The 25900-nt window shown below is 41.7% G+C and overlaps 1 protein-coding gene across 2 annotated transcripts in view; it reads right to left on the bottom strand.

The window, feature by feature from the left end:
* The window catches only part of pappaa (pregnancy-associated plasma protein A, pappalysin 1a), a 159349-nt gene extending 133690 nt beyond the window's left edge, over positions 1-25659 (bottom strand). For both annotated transcript variants that reach the window (XM_015942754.3, XM_015942759.3), the window contains exons 1-2: positions 25038-25659; positions 16969-18073 (exon numbers count right to left, since the gene is read on the bottom strand). In XM_015942754.3, the coding sequence (XP_015798240.3) occupies positions 16969-18073; positions 25038-25428 (1496 nt within the window). In that variant the 5' untranslated portion in view covers positions 25429-25659. The remainder of the gene's footprint in view (positions 1-16968; positions 18074-25037) is intronic.
* Positions 25660-25900: the final 241 nt, after the last annotated feature.

Below are 25900 nucleotides of genomic sequence, written 5' to 3'. Positions count from 1 at the left end.
AAATAAATTCTTCAGATATGGTGACCCCTATAAATTAAGAATACAGTTAAACATCAGACCTGAAAGAGGGATGTGTTTGATTATATGATTGAAGACTTTGGTAAGCAAATTGGATGCTCTTTAGGTGAGCTTCTTCAATAAATGCTAGTTACAACTAAACTAGGCTTTTTTATGGTTTCTGAAGCACTTATTTTAGTTTGTTACGTTCGTTTGTTGACTATTTGGTTTCTCAGTTGGACAAAAAAAACCTGTTCTTATGTCAAATACACTAACAGACTGGAGAGATTCTGCTATCCTTTTGTGTTTTCCTATTTATTTTTAGTGCCAGTGAATATGTTTTAAGTATTTGTCAAAGCTTGAGTTTGCATAATTTCTTACTGATGTGTAGTACATCTTACAAGCTCTCATTTCCATTCTGCGACATTTACAAAAACAATAATGATAATAATCTAAAAATAGCTTGACTGTAAGACAGAGGGTGGGGGTCTCTCTACCAAAACATTTACTTTACAATATTCTCAAGTCCAACACAATTTTGATTCCTAAAATAAAACTAATTTAACTTCATGTTTGTGAAAAAAATCTGCTTTGTAGCCTGATAAAAAAAGTATTTGGTGTGTTTAATGTATTATTTTGTCAAAGGTCATACCCAGGATCATAAATCTTATGAAATTAAATCAGATTTGTTGCCCATTCAATAGGAATTTCCATGATGATCCTAAATATACTAAAAGGCATAGCACTGTATAATTCCTCTTATGATGCTTAGATTTAGATTGATATTGTGAAGCCATCTGAATTCAGCCTGACTGTTAAATATCAGCCTGAGAAATTCCATTACTGGCTCAAGTTGTCTGATGTGTTGCTCTTTATGACCTAATATTTGTCTGAGGCCCTAAGAATGGTGAGGGCAACACTAATGATTGCTGTCACTTCACATAATTACATATCTGTGCAGCAGTGAAGCTGTCACACACTTTGTGAGAATGTTTTCTCTATGAGCCTGCCTGGCATCCTGGCAAACATAATCAACAAGATGTGGAAAAACTAGTAATCTGTTGCACATACGGAGATGATGGTGTAGTCCTTTACTTGGGTTATTAAAGGTTCTGGGAAAGTATTTCACAGCAAATACATGAAAATAATTTTACCAGTAACTAAACATAAAAAACTGGCTACACAGTCACAAACTTCTTGTTTGACTATATTGACCTAGATTGTGTGACCCACTTACCTGCCTTTAAGTTTGTACTCGGTGTGGCTCTTCATTATGAATATATAAAACTATGTTCCTTTTTAACTAAATTAAAAAGCCTCTTGGTACTTTCAATCATTGTGATTTTCACGATGGAATCTCACACTGGAAAAAATAAACCAAATTATGTTCGTAGATATTTAAATACTGTACCCAATTTTATGATCTACTCGTATTAAAAGCAACACTAAAGAGGTTTTAACACTAAGCTATTGCTTTTGTAACCCAGAAGCTAGAACCTTAATGAGGTATTAACTAATTGGCTTACTAATATGATCCATCCTCAATTTAGATAAAATATAAAATATAAATTAAGGAAATTAACAATACTAATTAATAGATATCTAATTAACTAATAGATAATTTCATAATGAATTATTGGAAGGGTGAATAACTAAAATAACGAGTTTATTATTAAACATCGGTTAAAACAAGAATCTTGAACATCCCTAACAGAAACAGAAGAGGAAAGCTGTATACTATTGGTCCAGGTGGGAATCTGAAATTTCATTGGCTGAGAGAAATAAGTCCCGCCTCCGCGAAATAAAACCGTGCGACGCAGCTGAGCGAGAGGAGAGACAAACGGCTGTGCAGCACGCAGATACAGAAAGCAAAGACTGAGCGGTTAGAGAGAGAGAGAGAGAGAGAAAAAAAACAACGGTCGAGGCCGTGAAGAACCCTGATTTGGGTGCCGCATAGATAGAGGGAGAGGCGGACTTGACTCCTTCTAATAAGAGCTAGGAACTTGGAACCAACGCGATTTGTGTGGAGACGACAGAGTGAACCAATCCTCTGTAGGAGGGAACCGTTGGAGCGCATTGGCTGGGTTTTTTTTTTCCTTGGGTTTGATCCCGACTCCTATGATCACTCACTTGGAACGAGAACTGGATTTCTTCCTGACGAGGGAGATGGCGAGCCTTAACCACTGAACGAACCAGGACATCTCAAGTAACTGAAGAGCAGACTGCTCTCTTCTGTGAACAATCTCAACGGTGCGGTAGGAAAAAATCGCACCACCGGACTCTGACTTTCACCCCAAGCGTGGGGATTTGACTTGACGCCGGCTGACTTGTGACTCATATGATCAAATCTCATACCGACCATTTTACTATTGTCGATTGTTTTCATCTGTTTTTGTGTGTTATCTTTATGTGTTATATTTCCCATTATTATTAAAATTTAGTATATAAACCGTTTCATGCTATACCCGTGACTCCAGTCATTCTTAAACAACCTCCAATTCTCCCCGAACCTAATTATTGGCCCATTTGTTTATTTTTTCTTTTAATTATCTTATTGTATCCTGTAATCCGGTTACATAAAACTTGGCGAGCCAGCCAGGAGAATTGTAGAGTTGTTACCTTAGCTAACCATTGACTGACATCATAAGAGTGCCTGGAGGTCACAGTGGTTTGCCATTTTGGCATTATTGGTACTTTTGAGTGTTTTAAAATGGAAGTTGTGAAAACAGAAAAGGTCAAAGTTTCAAATGCTGTTTTAATCAGTGGGTTAACTGATACAGACCTTGATAACGAAGTCTTTGGGTTTATGGAAGGATTCGGACCAGTTAACAGGCGCATTAAGTTACCAAACTGTGATCAGATTATTGTGGAGTTTCAACATGAAGCCACTGTTAAGGAATTAAAGAAACAATGTTTACCCTATGACAAACCTTGTACTAGGAACCCAGATGTTTTCTTTCATATTCAAGACCTAGCCAGCGCGTACAGTCTAGAAACTAGCAGATCTGCCACTGATGCCTATCTGTCAGAGCTCAGGGACATAGCTGCGCGTAGCAATCAATCATTTAAAGACCTTCTAATGGAGGAACTGGCAAAAATTGGGGAATCTTTAGGAAGGGATACCCATGCATCTGAACCAGTCACTGAACCAGAGCCAATGCTCCATAGTGACCAAGTTACATATTCCCTGCCTTTAACACCAGAAGTTAACTATATGAACAACTCAAAGGACAATTGTCCACCTACAGAGACTGGAAAACAAAACCCTTGCATTCCACCAAATCTTTTAAACACACCTGAGGTTCAGCGAGTTATTGTGGAACACATTGTTAAAAGCAGTGAGGTTATCCCTCCGCCTACTTCACAATACAGACTAAAACCGTTCTCAGGGCGAGTTCCACACCCTTCTTTTGAAACTGACTATGATACTTGGCGTAGTAGTGTAGTGTTATGCATAAATGATCCTTCACTCACCAAGTCCCAAATTGTACGAAGAATCGTGGAGAGTCTGTCAGCCCCAGCAGCGAGCATCGTTAAAGCTCTTAGTCCAAAATCCGACCCGGAAACGTACCTTGAACATCTCGATTCAGCTTACGCAGCTGTCGAAGACGGCGACGAGCTCTTTGCTCGCTTCTTAAACACAAACCAGGACAGTGGTGAAAAACCTTCCGATTACTTTCAGAGGTTATACACCTTGTTAAACCTAGTTATTCAGAGGAATGGAATTTCCTCCAGTGACGCCGACCAGCAGCTGCTCAAGCAGTTTTGCAGAGGCTGTTGGGACAGCTCGCTGATTTCAAACCTGCAACTCGAACAAAAGAAAGACAACCCGCCTCATTTTACAGCACTTCTCCTCAAACTGCGCACTGAAGAAGACAAACAGGCTACTAAAGCAGCACGCATGAAACAACACTTAGGGGCACAACGAACTAGAGTGAATTCAAATGTGCAAACAACATGCTCTCAGAGTAAAAACACTTGTGAACTGGAAATAGATGATAACTGTGATGACTTACGCAAACAAATCGCTGAGCTCAGGAGCCAAATTGCACAGCTTAAGGTTAACAACACAGATAAAAAGGCAAAGAAAACTCAAAAAGAGTCAAAACCCCGTGTGGGGACTAAAATTCCAGATGAGCCCAAACAGATTCAGCAGATAACAGCAGTGGTGCCCAGACCAAAGCCTGGATACTGTTTTAAGTGCGGAGAAGATGGGCACATAGCTTCTAGCTGTAGCAACGAGCCAAATCCAGCACTAGTTGCAACTAAAAGACTTGCTCTTAGACAGAAGCAGCGCGAGTGGGAGATGTCAAAGCCAATTGCTCAGTCTCCTCCTTTAAACCGGTAGAAGCTCCTATCGTGGGACAGATAGGTGCTAAAGTAGAACCAAGTCCCTCTAAGGAAAGGACAGAGAGACTTTTTTGCAAGCCAGTTCATGCTCATTCAGTGCCAAAACTTCCCAAAAGATTAGTGGGTGGGCGATGCACAGCTACAGTCTCAGTTAACAGTGTTGAATGTAATTGTTTACTGGATTCAGGGTCCCAGGTAACCACCATTGCCAATTCTTTTTACCAAGAACACTTACCTGACCTCTCAATTAAACCCATCAGTAATCTGTTAGAAGTCGAGGGCGCAAACGGTCAAGCAGTTCCTTATTTAGGATACATAGAGATAAGTGTCACATTTCCAAAAGAGCTCGATCAGTCTGGACTTGAGTTACCTACCCTTGCGTTAGTGGTTCCGGATATAAGCTCAAACTCTGATACACCACTACTCATTGGCACAAACACACTCGATCCTTTGTATGAGCAATTGTCTGCCAATAACTTACCTGATTCCAAGGCACTCTCTTATGGGTACCAACACGTGCTAAAAGCCTTAGCAGTCAGAAAAAAACAAAGCAAAGATGGACGAGTTGGTGTGGTGAAGCTTCGAGGGAGAACCCAAGAAGTTCTCCCTGCAAATAAAAAACTGTTACTAGAAGGGTTTATGCAACCCAGCCAAAACAAGCATGAGCCTTATGCACTCATTGAACAACCCACCAATGGTTCTCTACCAGGGGGTATAATTGTAGACTGTTGCCTCATTTCCTTACCTTCACATGGTCCATACAAAGTACCTGTTGTACTAAGAAACGAAACTAACCATGACATCACATTACCCACTAACTGTGTGATCGCTGAGTTAGTTAAAGCCGATCGTGTTATGCCATATCCAGAACCTGACAAAAGTGATCAGAAAGTACTTGCGGCGTGTAGTTCGCAGCAACAGACTTCACCTTCAAACCCTCCTCTCAGTTTTGACTTTGGTACTTCGCCCTTGTCCGAAGAATGGAAAGGGAGGATCACCAACAAACTTAACACTTACTCCGATGTGTTTTCGCACCACGATCTTGATTTTGGTCATACACAACAGATAAGACATCACATCAACTTAAAAGACGAGACCCCATTCAAACAGAAATCTCGGCCGATCCATCCACATGATTATGAAGCCGTGAGAAAACATTTGGAAGCCCTCTTGGAAACCGGTATAATAAGAGAGTCGGAGTCTCCATTTGCCTCACCAATAGTGGTAGTTCGGAAAAAGAATGGTGAGGTACGTCTATGTATAGACTATAGAAAGCTTAATCTGCAAACCATTCGCGACGCATATGCCCTGCCTAACTTGGAGGAGTCCTTTTCTGCTCTCGCTGGATCACAGTGGTTTTCTGTGATGGACCTCAAGTCAGGTTACTATCAGATAGAGATGTGTGAAAAGGATAAACCTAAAACTGCTTTTGTTTGCCCGTTTGGGTTTTATGAATTTAACCGTATGCCACAAGGAATAACAAATGCTCCAAGCACTTTCCAACGGGTTATGGAAAAGTGTATGAAGGACATTAATCTGAAGGAAGTGTTAGTTTTCCTAGACGACTTGATCGTCTTTTCCAACTCCTTGGAAGAACACGAAACCAGACTTTCTCACGTTCTTGAACGGCTTAGAGAATACGGACTCAAGCTATCACCAGATAAGTGTTGTTTTTTCCAGACATCTGTGCGTTATCTTGGACATATAGTATCTCGAGATGGCATAAAAACCGATCCAGATAAGGTGGAAGCACTCAAAACATGGCCGAAGCCTCAGACTTTGAAGGAACTCCAATCTTTCTTAGGATTTACCGGTTATTACCGACGCTTCGTTAAAGATTACTCAAATATTGTCAAGCCACTAACATCTCTCACGGCTGGTTATCCACCCAAACGGAAAAACTTAAAAACACCACCATGTAGATCAAAGTACTTGAACCCCAAAGAACCCTTTGGGAATCGTTGGAGCCAAGACTGTGAGAAGTCCTTTCAAACTATTATTGAAAAACTTACCACTTCGCCAGTTCTTGGCTACGCTGACGCAAAACTCCCATATCTAGTACACACAGATGCTAGTACGACCGGACTCGGTGCAGCGCTATACCAAGTGCAAAACGGTGTCACACAGGTAATCGCTTATGCAAGTCGCGGTTTAAGCTCTAGTGAAACTAGGTACCCTGCGCACAAGTTGGAGTTTCTAGCCTTAAAGTGGGCCATAACAGATAAGTTTCATGACTATTTGTATGGGAACACATTCACTGTCATTACTGATAATAATCCGTTAACTTACCTCTTAACAACGGCAAAACTCGATGCAACGAGCTATCGTTGGCTAGCTGCGTTGTCCACCTATAATTTTGACATCAGATACCGTGCAGGTACACAGAACGTTGACGCGGATGGCCTGTCTAGGAGGCTGCATGATAAACCTGAAGACAACTCAAAATTCACTGAGGAAAGCCAACGACTAGATGAGTTCCGATCTCATCTTTTATCCTCTGTCAAAGAAGTCGAGCTTCAACTTCAAGCCGAAGCAGTGAAGGCAACATGCCAAAAGCACATGGTCTTGGATGAGGCTGATTCTCCTTGTGGTTTAGTTCAGTCACTTGCCATGTCTGCAGCGGCCATTCCAGACCTATTCCAGTTGGAAGACAATAGTGACAGTTTCTTTGCTGTGCCCAAGTATAACCATGCTGACATTGTCTCCTTGCAGAGGAAAGATCCAACCATTGGCCGAGTCATTCAGCTGCTTATGACTGACAATAAACCGCCAACTGATACTATTGCAGAACCCCCGGTGGTTCTTAACCTTTTGAGAGAGTGGAAACGGTTTGAGTTTCAAAATGATTTACTGTACCGGAGACGCCAATTAGGACCAGAGACATCATTGCAGTTAGTCTTGCCTGATTCATTACGTTCAACAGTCATGCAAAGCCTACATGATGATATGGGGCATCTTGGGGTTGAACGTACGACAGATCTCATTCGGTCCCGTTTTTACTGGCCAAGAATGGCTAGTGATATCGAAATCAAAGTTAAAACTTGCGAAAGATGTATCCGTCGGAAGGCCCTCCCTGACAAAGCTGCTCCAATGGTGAGTATTACCACCACCAGACCTATGGAGTTAGTTTGCATGGATTTTCTCTCCATAGAACCAGACAGTAAGAACACTAAAGATGTCTTAGTGATTACAGACCATTTTACAAAGTATGCAGTGTCCATCCCAACCAAAGATCAGAAAGCCACCACCGTCGCGAAGAACCTGTGGGAACATTTTTTAGTCCACTACGGGTTTCCTGAGCGTCTTCATAGTGATCAGGGACGGGATTTCGAATCACGTACAATCAAGGAACTTTGTTCTTTACTTGGTATCCGTAAAGTCAGAACGAGCCCTTATCACCCTCGTGGCAACCCCGTTGAACGGTACAATCGTACATTACTCAGCATGTTGGGAACTTTACAAGCCACTGAGAAACATCACTGGCGCGATTTTGTAAAACCACTTACTCACTCGTACAATTGTACAAAAAATGACGTGACGGGATACTCTCCCTACGAGCTAATGTTCGGTAGGCAGCCTCGGTTGCCTATAGATATTGCCTTTGGGTTACCGCATTTGAACAAGCCCTCTATAACTCATTCTCAGTATGTTAAAGAACTGAAGAGTCATCTGGAACAGAGTTATGACATTGTCATAAAAAACTCTCAAAAAACAGCGAGGAAGAACAAAGAACGGTTCGACAGAAACATTCGTGAGTCCACACTAGGTGTGGGAGATCGTGTTTTAGTCCGAAATCTTCGCTTAAGAGAAAAGCATAAATTAGCAGACAAATGGGAGCAAACAGTGTATATAGTTCTCAAACAGATGGAAAACTTGCCAGTATACACTGTAAAACCAGAGAACGGAGAAGGACCCAACAGAACACTCCACAGAGATCTTTTACTGCCTTGTGGTTTTCTCTCTTCATTAGAAAATGAAACAGAACGCGTTACGAAACCAAGCAGACCTCATACAAGACAGAGTTCAGCCTTAGAACCTGACCCAGATGAGCCACTTGACGAAGAGGTAGATGAGTTTTATTACTCTGATCTTCCACAAGTGCTAAACCGACCATCCTATCAAATAGCGGTCACCTTGCCAAATAGGGAACTCATAGCAGATTCAGGACCGGTAAATAATATTCAACAACAAAACACACTATCCTTACACACAGGGGATCGCAAGGAACCAACCTTAGCTGGTAATGAAAATGCTGAATTGTCCTTACTTGACAAAGGCATCAACACCGAAACATTCTTACCTGACAGAATGAGTGAAACTGCGACATTCTTACCTGAAAGAGTGAAAGAAGCAGCAACATACTTACCTGAAAAAACGAAAAAAAACGAAGTATACTTACCTGACGTAGAAACGGGGGATGAAACTAACACAAACCTACCTCAATTGGATGGTGTCCTAAAGTCGCAGCAACGTGATGTAAGTTTTGAACCCATCATACACGATCAGACACATACATCTGAAAAGACCAAAGTCTTAGAGAATAGCTCATCAGCTCTGTCGGAAACAGAGAGCTCACTTCGTCCTGTCTCAGTTGAGAATCAAACCGAAACGGATGAGCATGATACTGTGCAACCAGAGATGTATGTCAGGAGATCTGAACGAAGTAGTCAGCCTCCTCAAAGACTAACTTACTCTCAATTGGGCAATCCACTAGTGACCATAGTTAGGTCCCTTTTCCAAGGACTTAATAAAGCTTTTATTGACTCTCTTACTCAAGAAGTTGTGTACCCCGTAGAAACAATGCACAGGGACGTGCATGATATTTAATGGGGGAGGATGTAACCCAGAAGCTAGAACCTTAATGAGGTATTAACTAATTGGCTTACTAATATGATCCATCCTCAATTTAGATAAAATATAAAATATAAATTAAGGAAATTAACAATACTAATTAATAGATATCTAATTAACTAATAGATAATTTCATAATGAATTATTGGAAGGGTGAATAACTAAAATAACGAGTTTATTATTAAACATCGGTTAAAACAAGAATCTTGAACATCCCTAACAGAAACAGAAGAGGAAAGCTGTATACTATTGGTCCAGGTGGGAATCTGAAATTTCATTGGCTGAGAGAAATAAGTCCCGCCTCCGCGAAATAAAACCGTGCGACGCAGCTGAGCGAGAGGAGAGACAAACGGCTGTGCAGCACGCAGATACAGAAAGCAAAGACTGAGCGGTTAGAGAGAGAGAGAGAGAGAGAGAAAAAAAACAACGGTCGAGGCCGTGAAGAACCCTGATTTGGGTGCCGCATAGATAGAGGGAGAGGCGGACTTGACTCCTTCTAATAAGAGCTAGGAACTTGGAACCAACGCGATTTGTGTGGAGACGACAGAGTGAACCAATCCTCTGTAGGAGGGAACCGTTGGAGCGCATTGGCTGGGTTTTTTTTTTTCCTTGGGTTTGATCCCGACTCCTATGATCACTCACTTGGAACGAGAACTGGATTTCTTCCTGACGAGGGAGATGGCGAGCCTTAACCACTGAACGAACCAGGACATCTCAAGTAACTGAAGAGCAGACTGCTCTCTTCTGTGAACAATCTCAACGGTGCGGTAGGAAAAAATCGCACCACCGGACTCTGACTTTCACCCCAAGCGTGGGGATTTGACTTGACGCCGGCTGACTTGTGACTCATATGATCAAATCTCATACCGACCATTTTACTATTGTCGATTGTTTTCATCTGTTTTTGTGTGTTATCTTTATGTGTTATATTTCCCATTATTATTAAAATTTAGTATATAAACCGTTTCATGCTATACCCGTGACTCCAGTCATTCTTAAACAACCTCCAATTCTCCCCGAACCTAATTATTGGCCCATTTGTTTATTTTTTCTTTTAATTATCTTATTGTATCCTGTAATCCGGTTACACTTTCAAAATGGTTTCAGGGATTCTTGAGCCATAAACTTTAGCAACTTGACATTGGACAGCACTCTGTAGCCCTCTGCTGACCAGAAACTGCCCTTAACAATGTTGTGGTTTGGGTAGGAACACTAGTGGGGTGCTAGCTCTTAAGTATACTTTTTACAAATCCTTTGTTCTCTTTTTGGGATTTTTTTTTTGTTGTTGATTATTATTTATTTACACATGAGAAAAATAATAAAAATAACTCTACTCTTACATGAGTGCAGTCTTTAGCTACTCTACCCACCCCTGTTTTTATTTATTTATTTAGTTATTTATTTAGCAGACGCTTTTATCCAAAGCGATTTACAATTTATAACCTACAGGGCATGTTGTGATCTGTGGGGGAAACTGGAGTACCCGGAGGAAACCCACTCATGCATGAGGAGAACACGCAACTCCACGCAGAAAGGCCGCAGCCGAGTTTAGAACCTGCGACCTTCGTGCTGTGAGGCAGCAGTGCTAACCACTGCGCCACCAAGCAGCCCATGGGTTTGATGCTTCATTTGAAGCAGCAGCTTGACCATGACACAATTAGACTAATTTTTCTTTATAAGCCAACTTGGACTCTTTGTAGGAGATTGTGATTGTAATTGTTGTTGAAGAAGCATCCATCCGTCCATTTTCTGTACCTGCTTTTCCATGCAGGGTCGCAGGGAGCTGGTGCCTATTTCCAGCTGTCTTTGGGCAAACAGGTGGAGTACACCCTGGACAGTCGTGTTTTTGGACTGTGGGAAGAAGCCGGAGTGCCCAGAGAGAACCCATGCATCCACAGGGAGAACATGCAAACTCCTTACAGAAAGGCACCAGGCTGGGAAGGGAACCCAGGACCTTCTACCTGCAAAGCAACAGCACTAACTACTGCATGTCTGTGCAGCTCTTGTTAGACGAACCCCAGTTGGAAAATGTCTCATGTATTCACACAGTTTCTGTCATTTAACAAACTTAGAACAACTTACCACACACACACACACACACATATATATATATATATAAACACACATATAGCCTGCTTTCTAATAATATAATGGATTTCATTATCTCCTTATTAACAGTTAGGCGTTTTTAGACCTGCATGAGGGGCGCAAGGGGCCTGATGCTGAAACTATTGTAGCAGCCAAGAGTGAAAGCATCATTTCTTCTGTATATGTCTATATTACTTTAGTTCATTAAACACATTTGGTCCAGAGAGGAGAACACTGAGAGCACAATGAGGTATTGGGGACACAATAATTCCTTGTGGATTTTTTCTTCTGATTCCTATTGATTTCTTTAGACATCTCTGTAAAAATTGTGTGGATTTCTCCACCCTGTCAGATCAATACCCATTTACTTTGATGTGAAGGTGTTTATGGTCAGTACAGCTTGGACCTAAATATATATATATATATATATATATATATATATATATATATATATATATATATATATATATATATATATAACCACGTCCGCGTGGTTAGAAAACTTCCTACGTGCGTAGTGCGGACATTTTGGGCTGTGCGGAGGCGCGGTGGAGGGGCGTGGTTGTTAAAATGATGCAACTTCGCCGCGCAGACCTCGCATAAACCAACCTTAAGCAGCACTAACTCTCAAAGGTTTGGTTATATTTCACAAGATAGGATGACAACAGGACAAGCTTAAAGTGAATGTCGTGTATTTGAGCCGCTCCGGACTAGTGAATTTCAACGCAGCAGCAGCGGTGACCTTTGCACGCCTTCTCCTGTTAACACTGCAGTTAACTAATCAGCTAACATTGCCTATAATGTTAGCGTCATTTGCCTTATATACACACCTCCACACTAGCACACTCCAGCGACTAAATTCCAACCTGTGGTGAGAGTTTGCCTATTTTGCAAAAGCTACCTTCACAAGGAGCATAAAAGAAAACATTTGGAAAGATCTTTCCAAACCATACCAGGTACAATTGATTATTTATCATTAATAAAGGGGCAGTTATAATGCAGGAGACCATGTGAAATTCATTTTAGTCACCTATTGAACTACTTGGAATTGATAAGGGAGTTGGATTGATAAACCGAATCGATAATGGCATTGATACTGACAAAACCTCATCAATTCCCACCTCTAGTCATAAGCCTCATTTAAATGGAAGAAAGGCAGAGGAGGTGGACAAAAAACTGACTATGCATAAGAGAAAGGATAAGGTCAGCACTGTTACACTTAAGCTGCACTGCAGGGCATCTGTTGTGACACCATTAAGTCTGAAACATATTAAATGGAGAATTACATATTTATCTATTCACATCCACATCATTCATATTAGCCCATAAATCTGCCTGGTATACAAATATGTAGGAAGCTAAGAAGAGCTGGCATTGCAGTGACAGTCTCACAGCCAAGAACTCTTCTGAAATTGAAGGGGGCCCTCAGCTCCTCTGTCATCAAGTCAGTCAACACCATAGCCCCTAAACCCATCATTCATCTCTGGGTTTATTACCATGCTTGCACTCTCCTCTTTAACCTTCCAGCCTAGTCCTCGGAGATCTCGTTCACATCTAAGGACGATAACTACACAACTGTTATTGAGAGTTTGAAAAGCACAATTTAGAGACTTACAGAGGTAACAATGTCATACTCCACATGTCGTCATCACTTTTTAAGTGAGGCAGATGCTTTTAATAGACTTAGTTTCCCTGTTTTGGCAGCAATGTGAGAACCTCTTCGTCACCACCCTTGGTGACTTTTAACCTACAGTTGTTTTACCATTGCATTATCAGCCGAATCCCCTGGTGGGTAATATTTTAAAGGACCACCAACAGGATCTGGCTACATATTATCCTGTCACGTTCAAAAGCAACTCCCCTGCATTCCAACATTAGCCTAAGTAAAGCACTCCCCTTACCAGATTCCTGTTAGTCCTGTCATTGAGCAGAACTCCTCACACTTTTACCAACCCACGTGAGTATGCAGGTGAAACTTTAACAGCAGGTGTTTTACGAAGCTTTAAAAAGAAATGGAAGGTCCTGGTATTTACACCCAAGCACTCCATTATGTTTTATGAGACAGGGGTTAAGGTTTAGATGACCAACTGTAAAAAAAAAAATAAAAAATCAAAAGTTGTGGGCCCTAAAAATCTTTGTGCACTTAACTGGAATAGAGCAGGGAGAAGGAGCGAATCAAAGACATAAGTTGCTCCATTCATGACCCTGCCACAATCAGAGGTACTGGCTAAGCAGAGACACTGAGGAAAATATGTCACATGACCAATTAGTTCTCACCAGCACCACGTAATTGGCTGTTTTCAAGATCTGGATGATTACCTTCCTGTTTCTTTTTTTGTCGGAAACTAGCGTAGAAATCTAGACAAACCATAGCAGAAGTAAAAGGATTTTGCTTTGCAGGTCATTCAGCCCTACCCCATTGGAGCCTCAGCAATCCCGAACAGTCTGGTGGCATGCCAATCACAGCGCTCTGTCAGTTTGATGGGCAGGGATGATACGACTAAGCGAAACAGCAAAGATGTCGACATCTTGTTTGAAACAGCTCTGGCATAAACTTTGGACTATATTAAGAGCAGATAGAGGTACTTAAGCCCTTTATTTAGTAAAAGAGTATATTTGTATAACAGTCTAAGGCGGAATGCCCCGTTGACTGACATCCATAGCGATGAGTACGTCACATTGTTTATTTGTCCAATAGCGCACAGACAGTTTGAAAGATGACCATAGATTCTCCCACATGGCTGAACTCTCTATGGTTGTGGCCAGACTATGTATTCACACATATAGGATGTCTTGCCACAACACATTCTCACTCCCAGCGCGTCAAAAACAAACGCTTGGTCAGCCACTCTCCACATCAGACCCCTGATGCCAAAAGTGCCCTTTTTCGTTACTTATGTGCGAAAAGGGGTTTTTCCCTTTTGTAACTGCAGATCCCAATGCAGCGTAAAACTGACTTGATGGAAAATCCGCTGATGCGGCACAGAACCAACTCATTTAACTACACCTAAACCTTAATGTTTCACTATTTATAACCTTCCCCTCTCCCTCATCCTAACCTTAACCCTCTTGCTACCTAAAACGTTACTCTCACTGTGATTAAGCGTTTGTTTCCCATGCATTCTGACTGTGAATTTTCGTATTTGCCGCCCAAGGGGAACATTAGAACATACCATCTAGCGAGGGGGAGGTTACAAATTCCCTCTACTTTTAACCTCCACCGTGGTAGTTGAAACCTCCCCCTTGCGTTGCCTCGGTCCAAACCTGACCGATGACGAGGCGGCTCCCGCCGTTCACTTCATAGAGCCGGCTTTTAGAGCGACCGACACATCACTAACGTGTTCGCTAGCAAGATGGTTAAGCTTAGGATAGGGGTGAAGGGCAGGTTAAATAACAAGAGGATACGGTTAAGGTGAGGTACAATGAGCTTGTTTGGTGCCCTGGCTGCGGACATCCCATCGCGTCAGTGTAACGCTGCATTGGGATCTGCAGTCAGAAAAGGGAAAAACCCCTTTTCGCACATAAGTAACGAAAAAGGGCACTTTTGGCGTCAGGGGTCTGAGGCGGAGGGTGGCTGACCAAGCGTTTGTTTATGACGCGAGAATGTGTTGCTTGCCAGGATAGTTGGAAACAATAAGAATGCCTGTTTCCAGGCTTTATATTAATGGCTTCAAAACAGACTTCCTTCATAAAGAGGTGTCTTCTTCTTGTATTGCCCATTTGCATTTATGTACCAGCTCTCTTTGCCTAATGGAAATGAAAGGACATAAAAAAGTGTTTTTTTCTAGTGTCTGCAGTGTCCTGGGTGTAGCTGAGAGATAAATTACAAATATGGGATTAAAAAATTGTGTTTTTCTTTAAGATTGAAGGTTTCCAAACCTGTATAAGATCAGCAGTTTTCCTTGTCTTTATGTGTGTGTGTGTGTGTGTGCGTGTGTGTGTGTGTGTGTGTGTGTGTGTGTGTGTGTGTGTGTGTGTGTGTGTGTGTGTGTGTGTGTGTGTGTGTGTGTGTGTGTGTGTGTGTGTGTGTGTGTGTACTTCTGTATACTATGGAGGACACTCCACTGACACAGCACACTTACCCTACTTCCGTCATCACGACTGAATTGCTAACTTCTACCCTGAACCTATTTTTAACCGTTTCTAAAACCTAAACCACATTTTGACTTCTAATCTAACTTTTAACCATTTACAAAAATTCTCTATCCGTTGATGTAACATTTTGGTCCCCATCATGACATAAAAACACAATAAGTTTTGACAATCATACAAATAAATGAATAAATCAACATTGGACCTCAAAACTATTTTTAGTTTGCAAACGCAGCACATGTTTGCCCAAAATTTCATAATGAAGGAGGAATGTCAAACTGTTTGTAATGCAGTCCTGTGCGAGTCTCTCCAGACATACAAAATACAAAAATTAGCCATCACTTGGGAAGATAATATTTGTTTTTAGGCATAGGAAGCCTCCTGTCATGCTTTTCCCCCCGCTTCTATTTTTCTCTCACTGGTGATACTCCATAGCAAGCATTTTGTCAATGGCTAATGCCTAAACAAAGGAGGTAACCACCACTTGATGACTGAGCGTTGGCTAAAGACTGAATTAGAAGAGAGGATGGACCCAAATGGTTTCATTTCTTATGTCGTTAATTGAATATCATTGCCAAGCAGAGGATGGTGTCAAAACAAAAGGTGCTTCTATCTCAACTGTTGTCGGAAAACAATCTTTTATCTTTGATTCCTCATCTAACAGCAGTAAACAATGCCAACTAACAGTAATAACTTTTGCCTTTTCTTCTCACAAAGATCCCCTGCACTCTCCACAAAAAAGTCTCAACTTTTTTTATGCTGAGTTTTAATCCTCCAAGAAAAAAAAGAACAATTCTGCCATCAAAAAGCAAAAAAAAAAAAAAGTATTTTTTATCATATACTGTAAAAGGATTCATTTTCCTTCTAAAATCCACATTAGATATCACAAAAAGACTAAAAGTTGCATCCATTTGTAACAGCGTTTGTGTTGTGCTGGACTGGCCATAAATGATCACATTCTCTTTCCTTTTTTATGTGAAACCCTGACATCTAGGAAAATATTAAAGTGAATCATTATTTAATAGAGTTTGGTTCTTCAACCTCTCATTGCTCCCACACGCTGTTTAACTTGTCATAACCACTAAACCAGCTCTCTTCTACAATCAAGCCAGTTTAATTAGGACCACTGGGTACAAAACACACAAAGATGATGAAAACGACTGACTTTTGAAAATCAGAGAAAAAAGTGGTCTCGCTACCGTTAAACTTGTTTTGCCTTGTTTAAGTGTGGAACACTGATAGAACCAGGCCAAGGCTAGATTGGACAAGTTGCCCCAGAGGACTTCCCAGGCCACACAGGCTGGAAGTTGGGTTACACACAGCTTCAGTCCAAATGATCAGGAAACAGTAAGGACAGACATTAAACAAGAAAAGAAAACTTTCGGCAGGGGCTTGTGTATGGAAAGAATAATGAAGACAAGTTGTGTGAGGCTACAGCGTGTAGTCAGTGTAACGTCAACAAAAATATTCATCAAACGAAGCACAGCATGTTATGATTAGTCAAAGCCTTTTCTGGACTGAAGTTATATGGTTATCAAATTGAAAAAGAAAAACATTTAAGATGAAAAATATGGAAAAGAAGGATCTTACTTGTATGGAGAGGTGCGGCTGAAGCAAGTCTTTGTCACGTCCGTCACGTTGGGATTGCAGCAATCACCTCGATCATAATTGAAGATTTCCCAGTTACATTCAGGTTCACATATACCGTTCCCTTGCTTGTGTCCAGGGCAGCGGCTCCGATACCTAAATACGCAGTCACCGGCATCGTACCCTGTCAGCGGATGGTTGCATTCTGGATCACACTTTAAATTACCAATCTTGCTGATATCACAGTTAGCGAGAATCAGGCGGTCACGTAAAGAGGAACTGGTCACGTTTTCAATGGTAAGCTCCCAGGATATGTTACTTTGACTGAAGGCCTCATTAAGTTGCTGATGCTGCAGAATGATCTGGTGATCTGATACAATTGGCCTCTTCTTTGCATCGTCCCAGATGTTGACGACGCGGTATCGCACTTTCTTTGGCCGGCGGAAAGTCCACTGCTGATTGTAGTTCTTAATGACGTTCACATTGTCGCATACCGTTTGGCCACAAGCTGGAATGTCCAAGGTTGTGTCTAATGATCCCTCTGGATTTTCAACTCCTCCACTGCCTGAAAACCCATATCGTCCCACTCCTTCTTTCTCAGGCTGAGGAAAACTGCCATCTTTCACAGTCAACCACTTGCGGCCCAGATGCTCAAACGTTTCACGAATGACTAAATGAGGTAGATCATCGAGGTCCTCGTGGCCCTGCATATCCCTGATGATAACCCTCTGGCTTCGGGCTTGCCTCCATAAGCCCAATCTTTCCACTGCCCCTCTGTAATTGTGATTCAATGCATTCCCACCAATCATCAGAACTTTGCACTTTTTGGTTAAATGACTGAAGATATCACCTGACTGCTCCCGACTAACTCCAATTTGGGCCCCATTGATGAAGAGTTTCATGTACACACCGTCATATGTGACTGCCACATGCACCCATTGGTTGGGCACATAACGAAAATTGGAGTGGATGGAGGTTGCTTTGTGAGCACGATCGGTTTTAAGGGAGAAGAAGAATCGAGGGTCACTGTTCCCATATTCACTAACCGCCTGGATGCCAAGCAGCCAACCTCGGTCACTGGAGGCATAGAAGCATTTGTCGTACAGGCCTGAGGAGAAAACAAACAAGTGGTATATTAGTATGTGCTTATATTTCAAGGCTTCATGTACAGTACAACAGTTAAAAGCATGCATATCTTTACTATTGACTATTACAAAAGTATTTATGGTGGAAAATGAAAAGTCTGGTTAAGATTCTTTTAACATCTAAGGATATGCTGCCCTGGAAATTAACGTATGTTTCTCTAAGGGAGACCCCATGGAAATCTCACCTGTATATATTTATGCGAACACTGAGTACAGCCGTGTTGCCAGAAACAGCTAGTTTCCTGCTAAAGCCATGTTTTTGCAGAGGCACCCAAACCCTTTTTTTCCTGTTTCCCTTGGACTCTGTGTCAGCTTCGGGATGGTAATGTGTTTTCACTTCTTAGGGGATCTCTGAATGCTAACTGTTTGTTTGTTCAGTGCATGTTGAAATGCCTTAAAAGGTTCATTTCAGCATGAGGAAATTGTGTGTTCACAGGTGATGGAGCTGGACTCTGCTCTTGAAGCACTTCATGAGCTTTCAGGCAATTATACCTATTCACTCGGTGACACTCAATCTATGACCTACACGCCCAGTTCCAATGGGTATGAAGGGCCCTTAACAGTTGCTGTTGGGATCATTGCTTCAGATTTCGGCAATTACCCTTCACACTTGTCTGTGGTGCCTTCATAATAATGTGAAGCTGATTATCATAGAGATGATCGCAGCTTTGTCTCCAGCGCGTATCCACTCGGATGCCTTTGTTCCCCATCAATTAGGCTTCCCTCAGCCTGCAGTAAGTGGCTGGCTAATGGTGCAAAGGCGTCTTGCTAACTTTGACCTGTTTCTAATTAGATGCATGTTGCATTCATTAGCCGGGTGTTTTAATACACTAATGTACAACGAGTGAGGACTGGGTTCACCGTCAAGGTCAGTCTTCAGGTGGCTGATGTTTTCAGTCTTTCCGATCCACTGGAAGGAAAAAGCCCTCCATATGTCACCTAGCGCACTCAGAGCTAAGAGATGTGCTAAAATGCTCATAGGGCTTCTAGTGTAAACAGCTGTCATAATTCTGCCATGCTCAATTAATCTAACATGCTACACTTTTCCAGACCCAATGTTGAGACCGCTGGGGCTCGCACAAACACACCTACACACACATATATGTGCATACTGATGCAGACAAGCATAAATATCTAGCCTCACGAACAAATAAACACTGCCACATGTGTAGATAGATTGAAGAACACACTTTTGCTCACCCAGAGACACATGCAGATGGATTTAAAGGTGCACAAGCACAGTTCCTGTCAGGTTGAAGAGTAACCTTGTCATTTTTCTTCTTTTATAAAAACACACCCAAGAAAAAAAAGAGCAAACACGTGCACACTCACATACACACATACAAAGAAAAATGTCACAAGTACTTGACATAAAGCAGAAAGGAAAAGGACAATGAAAACTCCATTTACTTCTCAAATGTTTTGACTCTAACAGGTCAAGAAAGGCACTTTTAATAGCCAGACTGAAGTGACCAAAAGCAATTTTTTTCTTTGCAGAATGGAAAATCCCAGCGATATTTTGAGCATGAACTTAATAAAAATAAATAAAATATTAACTGTGAAAAATTCACTAAAATTATCCCTCCATGAGTTGCTGTAAAAGTTCATTCATAATTCATTTGAACTGCTAACTGCGCAATTTGACTAATTTTCAAATACCAGTGGGTTAAAAAGAAGACTGTCACTGCTGAAACCCTAAATATGAGATCAAAGAACATTAATCAGTGTTTGAGGAATTCAGCAACCTTCCTCCAACCATGAGTGTCTAAAACAGGAACACAATGTAAAGTTCTTCCTGTGTTCTACTAAATATAAATCTACATACCCTCTTCAACATTTATAATTCATGACCTTGAACTTCAGTCTCTTGGTCTAAGTGTGGCAATTTCCTTTAAAAAAAAAAGACACAACAATTTTTTTTTAAGTGGTGGGAAAAACCAGTTACGGCCTTGTCAGAGTGTGTTTTTGTTTGTAACGTCACACCTGCTGAAAACACCTAGAATTATCTACTATCGCAACAACTATCTGCCAACATCTGCGTGTAACTGTGTCCAGCGAGTCACGGAACACTGCCTGTATTTCTTTTGTGATTTATTTTTCCCTTTGTTTCATGCGGGATGACCCCGCATGACCCCACGTTTGGAAACAGAACTTATCACACTTATCATGTGATTGTTTTTGTGTGTGTGCGTGAGTAAAAGTGTTTATGTTCACTCTTCATTTTGGTTCACATGCTCTTGAACTAGAAATCAGTTGTGTTTAAAATGTATTTTAAAAAGGCAAGTTTGTCATCATCAGGTGAGTTACATTTAAGTTTTTATTCCACCCATTCTCAGCAATGAGGCAACAGGTGTGGAAGGGCTTCAAGGTTTGGGATCACTTGTTTGATCAATACATTTGCACTGATCTCTAGTAGGAATGAATGCCTTGTAAGTTGTTCGGGGGGGGGGGGGGGGGGGGGGGGTATACCGGTGCACCATTTCTTATTCCTAAAAGTTACCCACATCACAGCTGAGCTTCAGACGGCAGGTTTAAGAGTCTTATTTCCTGATATTTGGACATCTTGCCTCCAACTGGATGACAGCAACACAATTCTACCACTGATGTGCAATGCAGATGTTTTATCTCCACAAATAACACAAGCCTGGAGGAGCTTCTGCTGTGTTGCTAATGCTAACGGTTAGCTTAAACTAGCCGAGAATTCCTCTGCTGATTGCCGGACGCTAAACCAACAACAGCCTTACCCATTGCAAGTCAAGATGGGTGAGTCCATGAATGTTAAGTGACAGTGTGATGTAGATCTGTCAGGCTTTTCAAATCCCAGAGTTTCACCGTCTATTTTCTATCAGAAGCTAATGCAGGAGATCGGTGCAGGAGACTATTTTCATGTTCACCCTGCATGAAAAACTCAGAGTGACCGGTTAAAATCTGAAATAATAATTTAAAAATTTGGTTTTCAGTGAACCACACCTTTAAATGTAAAATTTTATGTAAATGCAAAGAAGGTGTTATCTTAAAAAATCACACTGCAGACAACCATTAGGGGACACATCAATACCTTATTAAAAGTTAAAGTCCCATCAGTCATCAAACATTGGTGAAATTACATCTCCGCATTAGATCCATCCTTTGGGGCGTGGTGAGCTGCAGATGTGGCTGTGCTCGGGAGCTATTTGGTGGTTCAACCCCCCAATCCAACCCCTTTAAAGCGGAGTGTCAAGAAAGGAAGTATTGGGTCCCATTTTTAAAGTCTTTGATACGACCCAACTGAGATTTTAAAACTGATACCTAGGCCACTGAGAAGGTATTGCTCCAACTTCAATTCCCTTAAGTAGTTTTTATGTCTCCAATTCGTTGTTGTGTACAAAACTTGATCAGTAATTCATATCTCATTAGCACATTTTGTCCATTCATGTTCCCACTCCCAGTGAATAATATGCTACGGGAATTCACACATTAGTACATTCATTTCAGTCTTTTAAGAAATTATTTGCATATGTTTTTCACTGTACAACCTTTTATTCTTTATTCTTCTTTGTTCTTGTTGTGAATTTTACTTGATACAGTGAATCTGCTCTGCTGCTGTTACACCAAACTGTCCCTACTCAGGGAAAATAAAAAAACATTTATCCTCTTCTATTTTGTAAAGAAGAACATTCAAATAAATCTTGGAAAATTCTGCAATACAATAACCAGAACCACAAATGGGTTTTGAATAAGGATGACCTTTGAGGACACCAGTGTCACTGCATGAAAAACTGTCATACCACCCTGATCGATATAGTGGTGTTGGCTCTGGAGTGTCCAGGAAAACCCCTGTCACTCTGCATTCTAAGCAACAAGAAATGTAACCTGACCCTCTTATCAGACAAGGAGGGATCTACACACTAGCTCTCTGCAGGAATTTCACTAAATTCCCTAAGAATGGGAAGCAGTGGACATGGTCTGCTATGAGTGAAGATGAACATGATTGTTTTACATATATCTTTAAAGGTGCTAAAGTAATCTTTTCCGATGGAGCTGCTGTGTCACTGATAGTCAGGCAACAGACTTTGTAAAGCTGTAAGGTTTCCAGGGAGGTCTGCCGTTATTTTATTAAAGAACAATCCTCATGCTGCAAAACTCAGCTGTGTGGCTCTATAGACACAGAGGAAATGTCCTCAACTGGTCTGCTTACAGATAAGATCTGTATCCTTTAGAAAATTTACAACACATTAAGAATACGAGACTTGGATAATGACAAACTACTGAGCCAAATGAAATCTGGATTCAGCAAAAATGGAGACAGATTCCTTTTGCAAAATTACACATGAAAGAATATTTTGGCCCCAAAACAATAGTTGAAGTGCAAAATAAAAAAAGTTGAAAATATGATGGTAAAGATGTTTTTCACTGCTTTGTTTGTTTGCTTGTTTGTTTGCTGGTAGCTTGTAGGTTTATTGGAGGTTTTTCAAAGAGCATGTAAAAAAGGCTGAAGAATACAAACCGAATTGTTGAACCCTCTGGAGGCAGGCGTTGCAGATTTGCAATGTTAAAACCTACCTACCTGGTTACTCCACAGACGTATTTCATGAGCATTTTTAACTCAGAAGTACCCCTGAAGGACTTAGTTGTTCAACCTTTTATCAAAACTTATTTTGAACCTGACAAGGTTAATAAAGTTTTTCTAAATCAATAACAATGGGTATGTCATGTAAAAGAAGCACAAATGCTGGTATCATGTGTTAAGAATGGTGGTGGTAGTACCATGATTTGGGCTTTGCTTTTGATGAAATGATAAAATCTGAACTCCAGGGACTGCGCATTTAAAAAGTCAAAACGCTGCGGACATTTGGGAAAACCTTTGTTAAGCAGGAAATCAACATTTCTGAGCCCAAGGGTTCTGAAGAGAAGAGTAAAATAATGAAGTAAAATAAACTTAACTTCCCTCAGCCAAAGTACTGCAGGTGTAACTTTCAAAGGTAAATTAGATACAAAAACTTTGAAAAAGAAAGTCTAGATTTTTGCCTTGTCATGCTTCGTGGTCAGTGAGTCAGAAAGGGTCAACATAAAAGCAATTCAGTTTTAAAAATTAAAGCATGGATCAAAACAAGAGGATGCAGCATTTTTAGAGGCACTGAGGATTGTGTGGCTTGAATTAAATTTAAAACATTAGGATCTACTGGAACTGTATGGACATCTTATTTGTTACATTTTAAAGATTAGTAATCTGTTTGGGAGGAGCCTGTGCAAAAGAAGTGTGTATTGGTTTTGTGTGTGTGTGTGTGTGTGTGTGTGTGTGTGTGTGTGTGTGTGTGTGTGTGTGTGTGTGTGTGTGTGTGTGTGTGTGTGTGTGTGTGTGTGTGTGTGTGTGGGAGCAACACGGAAATGCCCTGTTGTGGCAGAAAGTGCAGATCATTTCCATCCTGTAAAAACTAAAGAGTCACTCGGGTCACAACACCCTCCCCCCGCCCAGGGTGAACCCCTGCCAACTGGATAATACCTCCTAAAAATGTTCTGTGTGGTGGCGCGCGCACCTACTAACACACACACACACACACACACACACACACACACACACACACACACACACACACACACACACACACACACACACACACAAGAGGCTATTTATCAGAGCAGATGGAGAGAGAAAGAGTGTGTCGGATAGAAAATAAGTAAAGAGAGTAAATGTTCTGGTTTGTTTGCTGCAGACTGACTTTCAAAAGGCGGGCGAGTTCAGTTAAGCTCTCCTCACTTCAGAGGTGCAGTATGTGTGTGTGTGTGTGTGCGTGCGTGTGTGTGTGTGTGTGTGTGTGTGTGTGTGTGTGTGTGTGTGTGTGTGTGTGTGTGTGTGTGTGTGTGTGTGTGTGTGTGTGTGTGTCACACACACATACACACACACACGCTCCCTATCGGTGAAAAAAGGTAACGGATGATCAAATACTGTAGTGCACAAATGAAAGCGCTGTTGGTCAGAACAGATTATTATGCCGTTTTAGTGTCTCTTGTGCGTCTTTACGCACGGCGGGAAAAGGGGGCGTGGCGCAGCGCGCACATCCACTACAAGATACACCCCAAAACCTGCCAAATCCGTGCACACATCTGCATCATATCTCTAGCCCTAATTAATTAGAAACCGTCACGTTGTCAGCGTTTTGGGGGCTTTGAATTAAATGGCAAAGGAGAGAGGGGGCGAGGTGCACCAGCGGCGCGCGCATCCTGTACAAGCATATTTCATATAAGGAAAACCCTAGATCTATATCGGTCCTGTCTCGTAACTCCGGTAGCCAATCCAGAGGTGTCGATTTGGTGATGGGGTGGTAGGTGGAGGAGGATGTGGATGTGGACGTGGGGGGGCACTCGGCTGAAGCTGCGAGCCTTGAGCGCCTCCACACACGACACATTTGTCCCGCTTTGTGCCTTGACGTGACGTGCTCGCTCACAAAGTTTGACCATTACATCATAGCTTTAAAATAGCCGAGTCGGCCAAGAGAAATTACATTTTACGCACAGTGACAACAGCTGCCGGTCTGAGGATGCTGCAGCTTTTATTCCATTGTGGGAGCTTTTGTGATGAAATTCCTCTAAAGAGGAAACAATATTTGACTTTGTCCAAAATAAAAATAATAATAATAAAATAAATAAATAAACCAATCACCAGCGATTATTTTTATGGAAAGTGACTAATTTAAATGAGATCCAGTTCTCCAGTGACCCAGTTGCACTACCTGGATTATCCGCTGTACTTTTCAGAGCATTACATCATTGTCTAGTCTGATAAATGAACTCATTTTCAACTCACAGAAACTCGTTGATAGAGCGTTGATAGTGCGGGAATTCAATCAGCAAACGGCTCTGCTTTTATTTTACAGTTAGTTGACTAATACTATAAATATAAATATATATTCGTGTATAGATGTTAGGGAGTATGGACATGTATCCTACCTGCAATCACCGTGGGCGATCGTTGACCTCCCTCCGGCTTGATCCACATCTCCAGAGTGAAATTGCCTCTGGGAATCTCCACACCGGGCTTGAGCCGGAGCTGATCCCCCCTGCCGGTGAAATAGACAGCTTTCCCCCGGTGTGGAGAGTTTTCCTCCGCCTGAGAGGAGCGCCGGCGGTGGCGGAGCACCCGTCGCTCCAAGCCGGGTAAAGAGCGCTTGCCCCGGGGCAGGCGTGTGGCACAAGCCCCTGGGACGGTGGCTCTCGCCTCCCTGATGCGCACCAGCTCCCTCTTGGATATCCCTTTACTACGGACTGTCCCGCACTCTGATCCAAAACACAGGATGAGAATCACCAGGCAAGACACCCAGGGTGATGTCCAAAGTTTCATTTTTCGGGAGAAGAAAGGGAAAAAATATTTACAATGTGAGGAGGGAAAGAAAGGCAAAGGGGAAAAAATAAACAAGTTAAAAAAATAACTAAACTAAAACATTTATGTCCAGAATGCTCTTCTCTTTGGGATCCTCTTGAGTTTCTCCGTCTTAATTTTTTACAGCGGCAGAATGTCAGACCGTATAAACTGTCTAAATAAACCCATAAAGCTATGCTGTTTTCCCCTCTTTATATTGCTAAGCCACGACCCCCTCTCTTAAGCAAAACTACTCTGGAGACATTCAAGGGACACTGGAATATTTCATTCATGTATGTGTTCCACGGTGCCTTTTCAGTGGGTCCCATTTAGCCAAAGGGATGACTAATAACTAATCAATCAAGAGGGGGTGGGGGAAGGGGGTGGGGGGGGGGGTCCGGCCGATGCCCCCCTCGATCCCCTTTGGACGGTAGGAGTTACTCGCAGAGATCCA

The sequence above is a fragment of the Nothobranchius furzeri genome, chromosome 6 (assembly GCF_043380555.1).
Source record: "Nothobranchius furzeri strain GRZ-AD chromosome 6, NfurGRZ-RIMD1, whole genome shotgun sequence".
Lineage (NCBI taxonomy): Eukaryota > Metazoa > Chordata > Actinopteri > Cyprinodontiformes > Nothobranchiidae > Nothobranchius > Nothobranchius furzeri.
Note: the sequence above shows the minus strand (reverse complement) of the source record. Positions and strands in the feature narration are given on the sequence as shown.